At 41.9% G+C, this 15828-nt stretch overlaps 1 protein-coding gene across 3 annotated transcripts in view; it reads right to left on the bottom strand.

Annotated features, from left to right (window-relative positions):
- Positions 1-15828, bottom strand: part of LOC143277431 (uncharacterized) — an 82404-nt gene that overhangs the window by 43057 nt on the left and 23519 nt on the right. For all 3 annotated transcript variants that reach the window (XM_076582239.1, XM_076582241.1, XM_076582240.1), the window contains 4 exons: positions 15750-15792; positions 12819-12929; positions 8512-8578; positions 4681-4812 (listed from right to left, as the gene is read on the bottom strand). In XM_076582239.1, the coding sequence (XP_076438354.1) occupies positions 4681-4812; positions 8512-8578; positions 12819-12929; positions 15750-15792 (353 nt within the window). The remainder of the gene's footprint in view (positions 1-4680; positions 4813-8511; positions 8579-12818; positions 12930-15749; positions 15793-15828) is intronic.

Raw genomic sequence — 15828 nt, 5'->3', positions numbered from 1 at the left:
GTCGATTTTCAGATTTTGACTTCATAGTAAACTTTAGGCTTTCTTTTATCTCATATTGAAGTATCTAGGCATAACTGTGTCTTCTTTTGCCTTAAAAGTGTGCTTAAAATGCCTAACCCGTCATTCTGATCGCCTATGACTTCGCGAAATCGATCAACTTTGACAAGCTTGCCCTCCGTCATCTCTTGGAATCGACCGGTCGAATCATACATTGTTTTAAAGGTCAAGTCCGTCTCTTTCAATCTATGTCCTTCTCATTGGTTGATTTTTTAACGACGAGCGAATCGTCGCTTTCAAAATAAGGATACACTACGTAAACAATGCGTCACTATGAAGGAAAATCCCCTCTGTCATTGGCCGAGAGAGGCCACGTGACGAAACCAGCCATTCAGCACGCTAGCTCAAATAAACATGGTCGCAGGGTTCGGAAGCACGTTTTCAAGATTGACTTGGCGATTTCCTGACAAGATACACTTGCGCTGCACACATTTTGCCATTCAATGAAGAAGACGACATTTGTGAGTTTCTAACCCAGTACTTCATTGATGGAACTGACCGTTCATGAAATCGATCTCAGTGAACACGAAGGCAACGCTGATTTCGAAAGCAGACGACGCAGGATTGTCGTTCAGTTTTCATCAACAATAATATTAATTTTGATGTAGATGACGAATCAACATTTGCACTAGATACAGAAAGATTGGAAGCCTTCGCCTGTAATTGCCGAAATCACATGCACCAGGTGCCATCAGTGTTGTGACTGACATGGAAACAAGTGAAACTGACTTGCTGCACTGAAGTGATAGACCTTGGTTTCTCACAGCTCACACAAGGAATGTGCAAGCAAAGTGACTGGGGGACTGGATATAACTGAAGTGTCTGAAGGTAAGCTTTCTTATTTTACCCACATTGACAAATACTGAAATGTAATGATGGTATAATCAATTGATAATAATTTATTTAACAATGATTGACTCAAGACTGATTTATTGTCTTACATTGGAACAGGAATTCACTGTTTGACATGTGGAATAAAAATGATTAAAAGAATAAAGTGAATCTGAGGAAATTAACAGAATGTAAATTAAAAGATCTCTCACACACACACACACACACACACACACACACACACACACAATGTGTGACACAGTGTGTATACATGTCACTCACACACACACACACACACACACACACACACACACACACACACACACATACATACACAATGTGTGTCACACAGTGAGTCACATACTCACTCACACACACACACACACACACACACACACACACACACACACATACACTGTCCCTTCACAGTTTAACCATTTAACTGAGCAAGGGGAGGTTCAGGGGCATGACATTATGAACAGTTTTCAGTTTCACAGAATTTGCTTCAATGGATATTTTATGTGAATGTGTGTCAGGTTGGTGTGTGTGTGTGTGTGTGTGTGTGTGTGTGTGTGTGTGTGTGTGTGTGTGTGTGTGTGTGTGTGTGTGTGTGTTGTTTTAAATAAATATAGAGTTGTGTCAACAGTAAATACTAACAGTATTACTAATAGCTCAATTTCTTTTTCAGCCCTGAAAGATATGATGGTACTTTATATGCCTGCCTGTACACCAATGAATAATTCTGATATCACTGCTGGCAAGTCATGTCATCAGAAGGAGAGGCTACACCACCAAACTAACTACACTGTCAACTAAAGAACTGTCTGCTGGTGAACTATCTATGAGTGAGTGAGTCAACTGTTAATGTACTATGATTTATAGTATAAATTTACCATGAAGTGTGCAAACTTAGTTTCTTTTTACAAACTTTGTCTAGATGTACATGTATGGAATTGTAAACTTTTGCACAGACATTTACATAAATGATATAAGTGTGCATGTGCTTGACATGCCACTATGCATAAAGTAACTTAATGGATTGCAGCATGTCATGCACATGCACACTGATATGCACACTGATACTCATAGTGATACAGCATTAATAATCACTATTTCATACTTTTATTATCAGTAAACTGCTTTGTCTGATTATATTATATATATATATATATATATATATATATATATATATATATCATAAGTGTATTTTTTTTTATTTTCTGATAAAATACATAGAACTAGAAGTAAAGCATTTTGTAAAGTCCTGTGTAAAGAATGAAAGCTGTGATGTAAATGTACAAAACTGAAATTACTGTTGATATTTAAGGCATTAATGAATAAACTTTAGAACATATAGAAAATAATTCAAAACAAAGGAAATGAAAAGAGATAAAGAAGTATTACATAACAAACTGTTTCAGGATAAACCATGCATTTTTGGAACATACTGACACAACCGGTGGAGAAAAAAGAGTGGAGGAAGAAGGTTCAATATCAACACCATCCACCCTGATGACACTTTGTACCACAAGAATTGATTACCTGTGCCACATATCTGCACATTTTTTTATTTTTATTTTTTATTTTTATTTTTTTTAGCAGATAGAGTGTTTGTTTGATGAGGTTGTGTGTCTTTATTGTGTGAAGTATGGGTTTGACAAGTAGGTTTTCTTTGCAGATGAAGTGTTTGAAGTGTTCATTTGGATTATGAAATGTATTTCATTTGATGCTATGCTGGGATAAAACACACATGAACTTGTACCTTTTGTATGAGCAGTTTTGTTGTGTGGATCTTTTTTTGTTATTTTGTTGTGCTTGTTGTATGGATTATGGTAATATCACAAGCACACTAAGCCAGTGAGCACATTGAATTACAACAATCACATGATTCGGCATCATGATTTAGCATTTTTTACCTCTAATCTGGCATAAATTTTAGTACACATACTGTACATAGCAAAAGTTTCATAGTAATTGGACCACAAACAACACCACAACAAAACTGATCTTAAAACTGGAAGGTTTTTAGTCATGTTGAGCTGATTAAAAAGTAAGTATACTAATACTTCAGTTGCAATTCTTTCCAAAAAAATTAGAAAATTCTTATTTGAATAAAATCAAATACACTCAATATTTTTCTTCCAAATTTTGTGCAATTGTGGATATTGCCACTAACTATGTGTGTGCCAAATTTCATGAACATATCTTGCTTAGAAGTATGTGGTTGCTATGAACATGTTCCAAAACTTTTCGGCCTTGATTTCTCAGTTCGTTACTTTCGCGACTTTAGAACTTCAAATCACAATAACTTTTCACAGAATCATCCGATTTACAAACTTTTTTTTTCGCTGTAAAGGTCATTTATTGCAGATTTATGATATACCAATAACTAAAAATCGACCTCTGGTGCAAAGCGACTCATTTCGTGGTGGAGGGTCACAAATGTCTCTTTTCATAATATGCTCAGGTTTTTGTTTTATTGTGTCTTATAAACCTTAAGGTTTTCTGACAATAAAATATTCTATTCTATTCACACACAGTCTCACACACTGAGTCGCTCTGGTTCCAAAGATTAGCAGTGAGCTGGAACCGTCCAACAACAGCAACAAAAGGTATGGGGTCAAGGCCAAAGAAAAGAACCGAACCCCACCCCCACACCCCACACACACAGTCGCTCTGGTTCCAAAGGCTGTCAGCAGCCTGGTACTTTCCAGCAATAAACAAACAAAACAACAAAAATAGAAAGGTACAGGGACAAAGCCAAAGAAAAGAACCAGTCCCCCCCCCTCTCTCTCTCTCTCTCTCTCTCACACACACACACACACACACACAAACTCCTCTACCAAACTGACCATAAAGTTGCTCAGGTCCCAGAGGTTGGTGGTACAGTCTGGCAGCAATGATTTTTTTTTTTTTTAATAAATAATTCTTTTTAAGCTATGGGCCCAGGGATGAAGAAAAGAATGGAAAGCCCACCCCCGTGCACTCTGCCCACCCCCCACCCCCTCCACACAAGAAACTTGTCCAAACATCTGACTATGGAGTCATTCTGGTGCCAGAGCTTCACAGCAGCTTAAAAATTTCTGGCAGCAACAACAACAACAAAAAAAGATAGGGAGGCAGAAAGAAAAGACCCCCCCCCCCTTCCCCCTCCCCCACCCCACACACACACAAAAGAAAAAAAACAACCTTGTCCAAACATCTAACCATGGGGAGTCATTCTGGTGCCAGAGCTTTGCAGCAGCCTTATAATTTTCAGCAACAACAAAAAACAACAGCAAAAAAACCCAAAAAAGGGTATGAAGACAGAAAGAAAAGAGCCCCACACCACACACACACACACACACACAAGAAACTTGTCACCACAACTGACCGCAGAGTCGCTCTGCTTCCAGACCTTTGCAGCAGCCTCCTTATAACTTCTAGCAGCAACAACAAAAAAACAACTAAATAAACGAATAAAGTATAAAATAAAAACGGAGGGTAATGAGGCAGAAAGAAAAGAACACCCACCACCACCCAACCCACCACCACCCACTGAAACTTGTCTACACAACTGACTACAGAGTCGCTACAGTGCCTGAGCTTTGCAGAGACCTTATGATTTCCAGCAGCATCCAACCCCCCCCCACCCCCCATCCCCCACCCCCACCCATCCCCCCAAAAAGGGTAGGGGGGCAGGATGAAAAGAGCCCCCCCCCGCCGCCACCCCCCTAACACACTCACCTTCCCCTCCACCCTCCCCTCCCCCTACACACACACACACACAAGAGATGTGTGGCCACCACTGACCAGGGAGTCACTCTGGTTCCAGAGGTTTGCAGCAGCCTGGTACTTTCCGGCGGCCCTCAGCATGTTGTTGAGGTTCACGGCCTCCAGACCTTCCGTCAGACACAACTCAAACTTCCTCCGCTCAGCCGCCCGCTGACGTCAAAAACACATCTCTGTCACATTCATGGCAATACTACTGTCTGTTTCACTTTCACTTTCACTTTCTCAAGGAGGTGTCACTGCGTTCGGGCAAATCCATATACTCAACACCACATCTGCTAGGCAGATGGCTGACCAGCAGCATAACCCAACGCGCTTGTCACGTCGTGACTGCATGCTTATATACTTGTGTATCTATCTGAGTGGATTTCTTCTTACATGATTTTTGCCAGAAGACAATCCTTTTGTTGCCATGGGTTCTTTTTCAGTGCGCAAAGTGTGTGCTGCACACAGGACCTTGGTTTCCCATCTCATCCGACTAGATGCTCAGTTTGATTTTCCAGTCAAACTTGGGAGAAAGGGAGAGAGTGGGATTCGAACCCACACCCTCAAGGATTCTCTACATTGGCAGCTCAGCGTTTTAACCATTCTGCCGCCTTCCTCCTGTAGTATAGCATTGTCAAAACAAAGCTGGGATAAACTCACCAGCTGCTGTCCATTTTGTTGATGTCAAATACACACATCTCTATCACTTTCATGGCAATAGTATTGTCAAACACACACATCTCTATCACTTTCATTGCAATAGTATTGTCAAACACACACATCTCTATCACTTTCATTGCAATAGTATTGTCAAACACACACATCTCTATCACTTTCATGGCAATAGTATTGTCAAACACACACATCTCTATCACTTTCATGGCAATAGTATTGTCAAACACACACATCTCTATCACTTTCATTGCAACAGTACTGTCAAACACACCCATCTCTATCACTTTCATTGCAATAGTATTGTCAAACACATGCATCTCTATCACTTTCATGGCAATACTATTGTCAAACACACACATTTCTATCACTTTCACTGCAACAATATTGTCAAACACACCCATCTCTATCACTTTCATTGCAATAGTATTGTCAAACACACACATTTCTATCACTTTCACTGCAACAATATTGTCAAACACACCCATCTCTATCACTTTCATGTTAATAGTATTGTCAAACACACACATCTCTATCACTTTCATTGCAACAGTATTGTCAAACACACACATCTCTATCACTTTCATGGCAATAGTATTGTCAAACACACCCATCTCTATCACTTTCATTGCAACAGTATTGTCAAAAACAAAGCTGTGATTAACTCACCAGCTGCTGTCCATTTTGTTGATTTTGAACACACACACATCTTAAATCATTTTCAAGGCAATAGCAAAAATAAGATGCTAAACATCTCCTGGCCTCTCCTGGCCAAAGCGACAGTGAATTCATGTCCACCGTCCAGTCCTCTTCCTCCCCTGTCAAACCTCACCCTGCCCACGTCAGGCATCACACGGGGACGCAGTGAGGAAAATCGGGAGGAAAAGCCATTCCCTACAGCACCAACCCACACTGAAACCCAGCCTCAAACCCTGATCACTGGTCAACGCTGCATCAAAAGATAAACGCCTGATTCTGTCACGGTGGCTCCCTCTACAATAATGTGAACAAAACGAGGCTGGGATATACCTGATGGCTGCTGTTCCAAGTGTTGGTGTGACACACACATCTCAATCACTAACTGTCTGCGATTGCTTGTATCAGAGACTGACATACACTTACTAGTGAGCCAACAGTAAAGTGAAAGCTTTATGATCAATGGCCCAGAGGTAACGCATCCGCCTAGGAAGTGAGAGAATCTGAGCACGCTGGTTCGAATCACGGCTCAGCCACCGATATTTTCTCCCCCTCCACTAGACCTTGAGTGGTGGTCTGGACGCTAGCCATTTGGATGAGACAATAAACTGAGGTCCCGTGTGCAGGATGCACTTAGCGCATGTAAAAGAACCCACGGCAACAAAAGGGTTGTTCCTGGCAAAATTCTGTAGAAAAATCCACTTCGATTGCAAAAACAAATAAAACTGCACACACAGGAAAAAATATAAAAAAATGGGTTGCGCTGTAGTATAGCGACGTGCTCTCCCTGGGGAGAACAGCCAGAATTTCACACAGAGAAATCTGTTGTGATAAAATGAAATACAAATACAATGGTTTCTCCACTGCAATGGGAATTCACATACAGCTTATTCTTTTGAGAAGGACAATGACTCTTAAACTAGGAGGCAATATTCCACTGGCTCTTAGTGCTGCAGCCTTGGGGGCTAGTTGGCCTTTGGAGACCATCCCAACGCCGACTGTCCTGAAACCCTTATGGCTGAGAGAAAGGGGATTCAGCTTGGGCAACGCATTCTCCTTTATAATCAAATTCTAGCCCGGTTAGCTGGGACATCGGTTGTACTGCAATGGACTGGACTGGATTCCTCATTTCCCTGAGTGAAACTGGGGCTGCTGTCCCCAGGAAGAGTGCATCGCTACAGTGCAGCATCACCCACTTCTGTTTTTTCATTTTCTTTGTCCCGCCCAAAGTGTATTACTTTCCTATCAAAGCCGATTACTTCAACACAGTTTTGCCAGGGACAACTACTTTCTTACTGTGGATTTTTTTAAGTGCGCCAAGTACATACTACAAACAGCACCTTGGTTTATTCTCTCATCTGAATGACTAGTGTCCAGACCACCACCCAAGGCGAAGTGGAGGAGGAGGAGACAGTGGTGAGTGTGGAGGAAGGACTGGATGGCCATGTCCTCACACTGACAGCTGTGGGGGCTAAATGGTTACAGCACTGGATCCTCACCTGAGTGTCCGGAGTTTGATCCCTGCTTTTTGTGGCTCTGGGGCCCTAGTCAAGAAACCTGCCGGTAATTTGCCTGACGCAAAGTAAACTGCCTGAGGGTTTGCACTATTCAGGAACACAAGAACCTACCCGTGGTTCTACACACCCGAAGGCAACTTACCCTTTTTATCACTTCTTCGCTTGGCAGTCAGAAATAACGTATCGAGACTGGCAGACGTCATTATGTTCCATATGAATACACATATGTAGCTGTGAAGTGAGTGCACTTGCAGACGATAAATTACAGAATGCCCGAAGTTTGCAGATTGTCTAAATTTGTTCATTCCAGAAAAATATTCTAATCCGAACTCCGTTTTTTATTTAATTTTTGCAATTTGCTGAAAAGAAGGGAGGACAATGTGTCAGAAAGTGGCCCCCAGATTGGACAAGTGGCTGAGTCTATCAATGCTTTGCCACTGAAGATTTTTTCTTCTTGTCACACTGTGGCACAGTGCCAAGTAAAACAGCATGTGCAGAAAAAGTCCCCAGGATTTTTATTAACAGACCACAGGTTAGCTGCCTGAGTCCACTTTGTGTGTCTTGAATACGAAGATAACCTGGCCTTCAAGGCAAACTGTAACCGCGGGTCCCTGCCCTGTCAGGGCTAACTTGCCTTCAGGCAACATGATTTTTGTCTTCAATACGGCCCCTGGTGGGTGAAGGGTGGAGATTTTTCCACATCTCACAGGTCAACAAATGTGCAGACCTGCTAGTGCCTGAACCCCATTCTTGTGTATAAGCTTGCAGAAGATCAAATACGCACGTTAAAGATGGTGTAATCCATGTCAGCGTTCAGTGGGTTATGGAAACAACATGTCCAGCATGCACACACCCCAAAAACGGAGTACGGCTGTCGACATGGAGGGGTAAAAACGGTCATACACATCAAAGCCCTCCAGTACACAGAAGTGACCGTGAACATCAGAGTTGCAGTCCACCAACAAAGAAGAAGAGTACTCACACCGGGAGAGTCATCAGCCTTTGTCTTGCTCTCCAGGGCGGCCTGCTTGTCTGCCTCCATCTTGGCACTGCATCAAAATGAACCATAATGATGATGATGAGGATGATGATCATGTTGGTGGTGATAACAATAACCATTAATGGTGATGATGATAACAACAAGGATGATGATGATAATTATGATGATGGTAGTTGTAGTAGCAGAGTAGCAGTAGTGATGATGATGATAACAACAATGGAAAAAAAGTAATAATAATATAACAAAAATATTAATGACAACAACAACAACATTAATGGTGATGGTGATATGATGATGGTAATAGTGATGATAATGATAATAATAATACTAAAAACAATAGGAATAATAATAATAACAATAATATTAACAATACTTAATAACAAAAATAACAACAACTTCATCCATGCATTGCCCCTCCATGCAAAATATGTCTCTACATCGGCCTGAATGTATCTTCATCGACAAAAAATGTCTCCTACATTGACACAAATGTCTCCTACATTGACACAAATGTCTCCTACATCGACATAAATGTCTCCTGCATCGACATAAATGTCTCCTACACTGACAAATGTCTCCTACGTCGACATAAATATCTCCTACATTGACAAATGTCTCCTACATCAACATAAATGTCTCCTACATCGACATAAATGTCTTCTACATTGACATAAATGTCTCCTACATTGACAAAAATGTCTCAAATATCAATATCTGCACATCAACACAAATGTTCCCTACATCACCAAAAATGTTTCCATGTCAACATGTCTCCTATGTCAACATCAACATGCCTAAGACTTTAACATAAACATTTCTACCTAAACGTAAACGTCTCCTACATCAACACAGATGTGTGTGTGTGTGTGTGTGTGTGTGTGTGTGTGTGTGTGTGTGTGTGTGTGCACGCACACGCACACACCTGCAATGAAACATTTCCACAGCACATTCTGAGAGTAACAGTACCAATCTTTTGTCCAGTGATTTGGGATCATTATTCACGATTTCCACCGATGTGACAAAACAAAGTCTATACTTCTTCCATAGCTTTTGCAGGCCAGACTGAACATTTGCCACACCAAACACTGAACCAAACTGAAACCAAACTTTGTCTGCTACAACACTGATGAAAATGGCTGGTGAATGTTAATTTTTCACCACTTTTCGTTTTTTCAACTGGTACATCAAGCCTTTAGCTGAAGGGTACTGGTCAAGGGTTCAATCAGAACTAGCTGAATGGTACTGGTCAAGGGTTCAATCAGAACTGGCTGAATGGTACTGGTCAAGGGTTCAATCAGAACTGGCTGAACGGTACTGGTCAAGGGTTCAATCAGAACGGTACTGGTCAACGGTTCGATCAGAACTAGCTGAACGGTACTGGTCATGGGTTCGATCAGAACTGGCTGAACGGTACTGGTCAAGGGTTCGATCAGAACTGGCTGAACAGTACTGGTCAAGGGTTCGATCAGAACTAGCTGAACGGTACTGGTCGAGGTTTAATCAGAACTGGCTGAATGGTACTGGTCAAGGGTTCAATCAGAACTGGCTGAACGGTACTGGTCAAGGGTTCAATCAGAACTGGCTGAACAGTACTGGTCAAGGGTTCAATCAGAACGGTACTGGTCAAGGGTTCAATCAGAACTAGCTGAATGGTACTGGTCAAGGGTTCAATCAGAACTAGCTGGCTGAACGGTACTGGTCAAGGGTTCAATCAGAACTAGCTGGCTGAACGGTACTGGTCAAGGGTTCAATCAGAACTAGCTGAATGGTACTGGTCAAGGGTTCAATCAGAACTGGCTGAATGGTACTGGTCAAGGGTTCAATCAGAACTGGCTGAACGGTACTGGTCAAGGGTTCAATCAGAACTGTACTGGTCAAGGGTTCAATCAGAACTGGCTGAACGGTACTGGTCAGGGTTCAATCAGAACTGGCTGAACGGTACTGGTCAAGGGTTCAATCAGAACTGTACTGGTCAAGGGTTCAATCAGAACTGGCTGAATGGTACTGGTCAAGGGTTCAATCAGAACTGGCTGACTGGTACTGGTCAAGGGTTCGATCAGAACTGGCTGAACGGTACTGGTCAAGGGTTCGATCAGAACTAGCTGAACGGTACTGGTCAAGGGTTCAATCAGAACTGGCTGACTGGTACTGGTCAAGGGTTCAATCAGAACTGGCTGAATGGTACTGGTCAAGGGTTCGATCAGAACTAGCTGACTGGTACTGGTCAAGGGTTCGATCAGAACTGGCTGAATGGTACTGGTCAAGGGTTCGATCAGAACTGCTGGATTTTTTCAGACCCTGAAGGGCAGAACATATTTTCCCCAAGACTTTTCCAGCCTGGAAAATGATTCTCTCATTTTCCAAAGACTTTTCCAGCCTGGAAATGGTTCTCCCATTTTCCAAAGACTTTTCCAGCCTGGAAATGGTTCTCTCATTTTCCAAAGACTTTTCCAGCCTGGAAATAGTTCTCCCATTTTCACAAGACTTCTCCAGCCTGGAAATAGTTCTCTCATTTTCTAAAGACTTTTCCAGCCTGAAAATGGTTCTCTCATGTTCCAAAGACTTTTCCAGCCTGGAAATGGTTCTCCAATTTTCCAAAGACTTTTCCAGCCCTGAAAATGGTTCTCTCATGTTCCAAAGACTTTTCCAGCCTGGAAATGGTTCTCCAATTTTCCAAAGACTTTTCCAGCCCTGAAAATGGTTCTCCAATTTTCCAAAGACTTTTCCATTCTGGAAATGGTTCTCCAATTTTCCAAAGACTTTTCCATTCTGGAAATGGTTCTCCAATTTTCCAAAGACTTTTCCAGCCTGGAAATGGTTCTCCAATTTTCCAAAGACTTTTCCAGCCTGGAAATGGTTCTCCAATTTTCCAAAGACTTTTCCAGCCTGGAAACGGTTCTCTCATTTTCCAAAACTTTTCCAGCCCTGAAATTGGTTCTCCAACTTTCCAAAGACTTTTCCATTCTGGAAATGGTTCTCCAATTTTCCAAAGACTTTTCCATTCTGGAAATGGTTCTCCAATTTTCCTAAGACTTTTCCAGCCTGAAAAATCCACTCAGACAAGAAAACCAAATACACCTACATGCCAAAAAAAAAAACCACAAAAAAGACAAGAAATTGGGATGGGGTGCTAGACTGTGGCAACACACTCTCCCCAGAAAGAGATCGCCTGCATTTCACACACACACACAGATGTGCTGTGACAAACAAACAAAAACAACAAACAAAACGAAAACCAATGTAATTATACACATTGTTTAACGATATAAACAGACGCCAATTTGTGGTGAGGTCAGGGGGAGAGAGCAGTTTAAATTTTACGCGCAGAGAAATCTGTTGTGACAAACAAAAATAGATTGAATTTCACACACAGAGAAATCTGTTGTGACAAACAAAAGTAGTTTGAACTTCACACACAGAGAAATCTGTTGTGATAAACAAAAATAGTTTGAATTTCACACACAGAGAAATCTGTTGTGACAATCGAAAAGTTTGAATTTCACACACAGGGAAATCTGTTGTGATAAACAAAAATAGTTTGAATTTCATACACAGAGAAATCTGTTGTGACAAACAAAAATAGTTTGAATTTCACACAGAGAGAAATCTGTTGTGACAATCTAAAAGTTTGAATTTCACACACAGAGAAATCTGTTGTGACAAACAAAAATAGTTTGAATTTCACACACAGAGAAATCTGTTGTGACAAACAAAAATAGTTTGAATTTCACACACAGAGAAATCTGTTGTGACAATCGAAAAGTTTGAATTTCACACACAGAGAAATCTGTTGTGACAAACAAAAATAGTTTGAATTTCACACACAGAGAAATCTGTTGTGACAAACAAAAATAGTTTGAATTTCACACACAGAGAAATCTGTTGTGACAATCGAAAAGTTTGAATTTCACACACAGAGAAATCTGTTGTGACAAACAAAAACAGTTTGAATTTCACACACAGAGAAATCTGTTGTGACAAACAAAAACAGTTTGAATTTCACACACAGAGAAATCTGTTGTGACAAACAAAAACAGTTTGAATTTCACACACAGAGAAATCTGTTGTGACAAACAAAAACAGTTTGAATTTCACACACAGAGAAATCTGTTGTGACAAACAAAAACAGTTTGAATTTCACACAAAGAGAAATCTGTTGTGACAAACAAAAACAGTTTGAATTTCACACAAAGAGAAATCTCTTGTGACAACAACAACAAAAAAGGAATAATACAAGCCGTTTGACAATGAACCGACAGTTGGGTGAGGTGAAGGCCACAAGCACTGACCTGGCCTTGAGCGTCTCAAAGTCTATCCGTGCCTGCTTGAGGTCGGGGGGGCATGTGCAGTGACACAGGCAGCTTCCGTGACGTATCTTCAACCTCTGCTCCACCTCCTTCCTGAAAAAAAAACACACGGTTGTGGTTCATCCGTTGGGATCGATGAGGACCATCTAGTCATCCTGGGGTTGGGTGGGTTGGGCTCTGTGGGTGCGCAGATGACTGGTCAGGCCAATCCGTGCCCGGAAGGTTCTGACGCAGTGTGGACAGGGGATGGTGGCGGCTGTCGGGGATTTGCTGGCACTGCTTTTCCTGGCCTGTCTGCGTTGCTCTGCTGCAGCGATTATGTTGGCCTCACAGGATTTGGCGCCTTTGTGGACAGCTGAATGCCACTTTGGTCTGTCCATTGCATTCAGCTCCCATGTGTTGTGGCTGATGTTGAAGGCCTTCAGAGAAGCTTTCAGAGTGTCTTTGAAATGCTTCTTTTGGCCTCCATGGGAGCGCTTGCCATGTTGGAGTTCGCCATACAGCAGTTTCTTGGGGAGCCATTGGTCTGGCATGCGAACTACATGGCCTGCCCAGTGCAGCTGGGCCTGCATCAAGATGGTGTAGATGCTGGGCAAGTTTGCACAAGTGAGCACCTCTGTGTCAGGGATCTTCTCTTGCCACTTTATGCCTAGAAGTTTTCTGAGGCTGGTGGTGTGGAAGTGGTTCAGCTTTTTGGCGTGGCGTTTGTAGACCGTCCATGATTCACATCCATAGAGCAGTGTGGTGAGAACTATGGCCTTGTATACTTTGAGCTTCGTCTCCAGGGTGATGCCTCTTCTGTTCCAAACGTTCTTATGGAGTCTGCCGAAGGCAGCGCTGGCTTTGGCAAGTCTGGCATTCACCTCATCGTCAATGACAACTGTGCGAGAGAGTATACTGCCCAGGTATGTGAACTTGTCCACCGCGTTCAGTCGTTGCCCGTTGATGAAGATGTTTGATTCAACGTAAGGCTTTCCTGGAACTGGCTGGTGCATCACCTCAGTCTTCTTTGTGCTGATTGTGAGGCCAAAGTTGTCACAGGTGGCAGAGAACTTGTCGACGCTGTGTTGCATGTCAGCTTCGGAGGCAGCTTTGAGAGCGCAGTCATCAGCAAACAGGAAGTCGTTGACAGTGTCTGTCCTCACCTTGGTTTTTGCTTGAAGCCTCCTGAGGTTGACAAGTGAGCCATCTGTGCGGTACCTGATGCCAATGCCTACATCAGCGTCTCTGAAGGCATCTGTCAGCATGGCTGAAAACATGAGACTGAACAGGGTGGGGGCAAGAACACACCCTTGCTTGACTCCGTTGGAGACAGGGAATGGTTCTGAAGTCTCTCCGTTGTCTTGGACTCGGGCCAGCATCCCATCGTGTAGTTGCCGTATGATGGTGATGAACTTTCTGGGACATCCGTACTTCGCCATGATTCTCCAAAGGCCATCTCTGCTAACAGTATCGAAGGCCTTGGTCAGATCGACATAGGTGCCTTTCTGATTCAATGTATTGTCGCTTCAGTGGTGTTGGATGGGGCCTTTCTGATTCAATGTATTGTCGCTTCAGTGGTGTTTGATGGTGCCTTTCTGATTCAATGTATTGTCGCTTCAGTGGTGTTTGATGGTGCCTTTCTGATTCAATGTATTGTCGCTTCAATGGTGTTTGATGGTGCCTTTCTGATTCAATGTATTGTCGCTTCAATGGTGTTTGATGGTGCCTTTCAGAATTACTAGGCTTAGCTCCCTACTGATGACAATAATTGCTCTGTTACCCAGGAGATACAGACACTTACAGTGTTTGTCAGGCAATTTGAGCAACACACCCAAAGACGCTTCCATGAAGTGGTCCGAGCGCAACTATGTGTCTGAGTGTTCGTGTGTATGCGTTTGCATGCTTGTGTCGGTGTGTGCGTGCACGCTTGCATGCCTGCACTCCAAGCACTTGTACAGCACGACTCATTATCAAGCACTTATAGAGCACAACTCATTATCATTACCAACACATCTGATTATCATTACCAAGCACTTATACAGCGCATCTAATTATCATTACAAAGCACTTATACAGCACATCTAATTATCACTACCAAGCACTTATACAGCACATCTAATTATCATTACCAAGCACATCTAATTATCACTACCAAGCACTTATACAGCACATCTAATTATCATTACCAAGCACTTATACAGCACATCTAATTATCATTACAAAGCACATCCAATTATCACTACCAAGCACTTATACAGCACATCTAATTATCACTACCAAGCACTTATACAGCACATCTAATTATCACTACCAAGCACTTATACAGCACATCTAATTATCATTACCAAGCACTTATACAGCACATCTAATTATCATTACCAAGCACATCTAATTATCACTACCAAGCACTTGTACAGCACATCTAATTATCATTACCAAGCACTTATACAGCACATCTAATTATCATTACCAAGCACATCTAATTATCACTACCAAGCACTTATACAGCACATCTAATTATCATTACCAAGCACATCTAATTATCACTACCAAGCACTTGTACAGCACATCTAATTATCACTACCAAGCACTTATACAGCACATCTAATTATCATTACCAAGCACTTGTACAGCACATCTAATTATCACTACCAAGCACATCTAATTATCACTACCAAGCACTTGTACAGCACATCTAATTATCACTACCAAGCACATCTAATTATCACTACCAAGCACTTATACAGCACATCTAATTATCACTACCAAGCACTTATACAGCACATCTAATTATCACTACCAAGCACTTGTACAGCACATCTAATTACCCCTTGGTCAAACATGAAGCACACAGAGTGGATCTGTTACGTTAAAAAAAAAAAGTAATAGTAAAAAAAGATTTTAAAATAAAAGAACTGGTGACCTCCTTACCTTGCGACCTCTTCCAACCGCTCTTTCTCTGGCTTTTTGCGAACTGCAACAAACACAAAATCCCAACATTACACATTTC

The sequence above is a fragment of the Babylonia areolata genome, chromosome 34, assembly GCF_041734735.1.
Source record: "Babylonia areolata isolate BAREFJ2019XMU chromosome 34, ASM4173473v1, whole genome shotgun sequence".
Lineage (NCBI taxonomy): Eukaryota > Metazoa > Mollusca > Gastropoda > Neogastropoda > Buccinidae > Babylonia > Babylonia areolata.
This window is presented reverse-complemented; position numbering and strand designations above follow the sequence as displayed.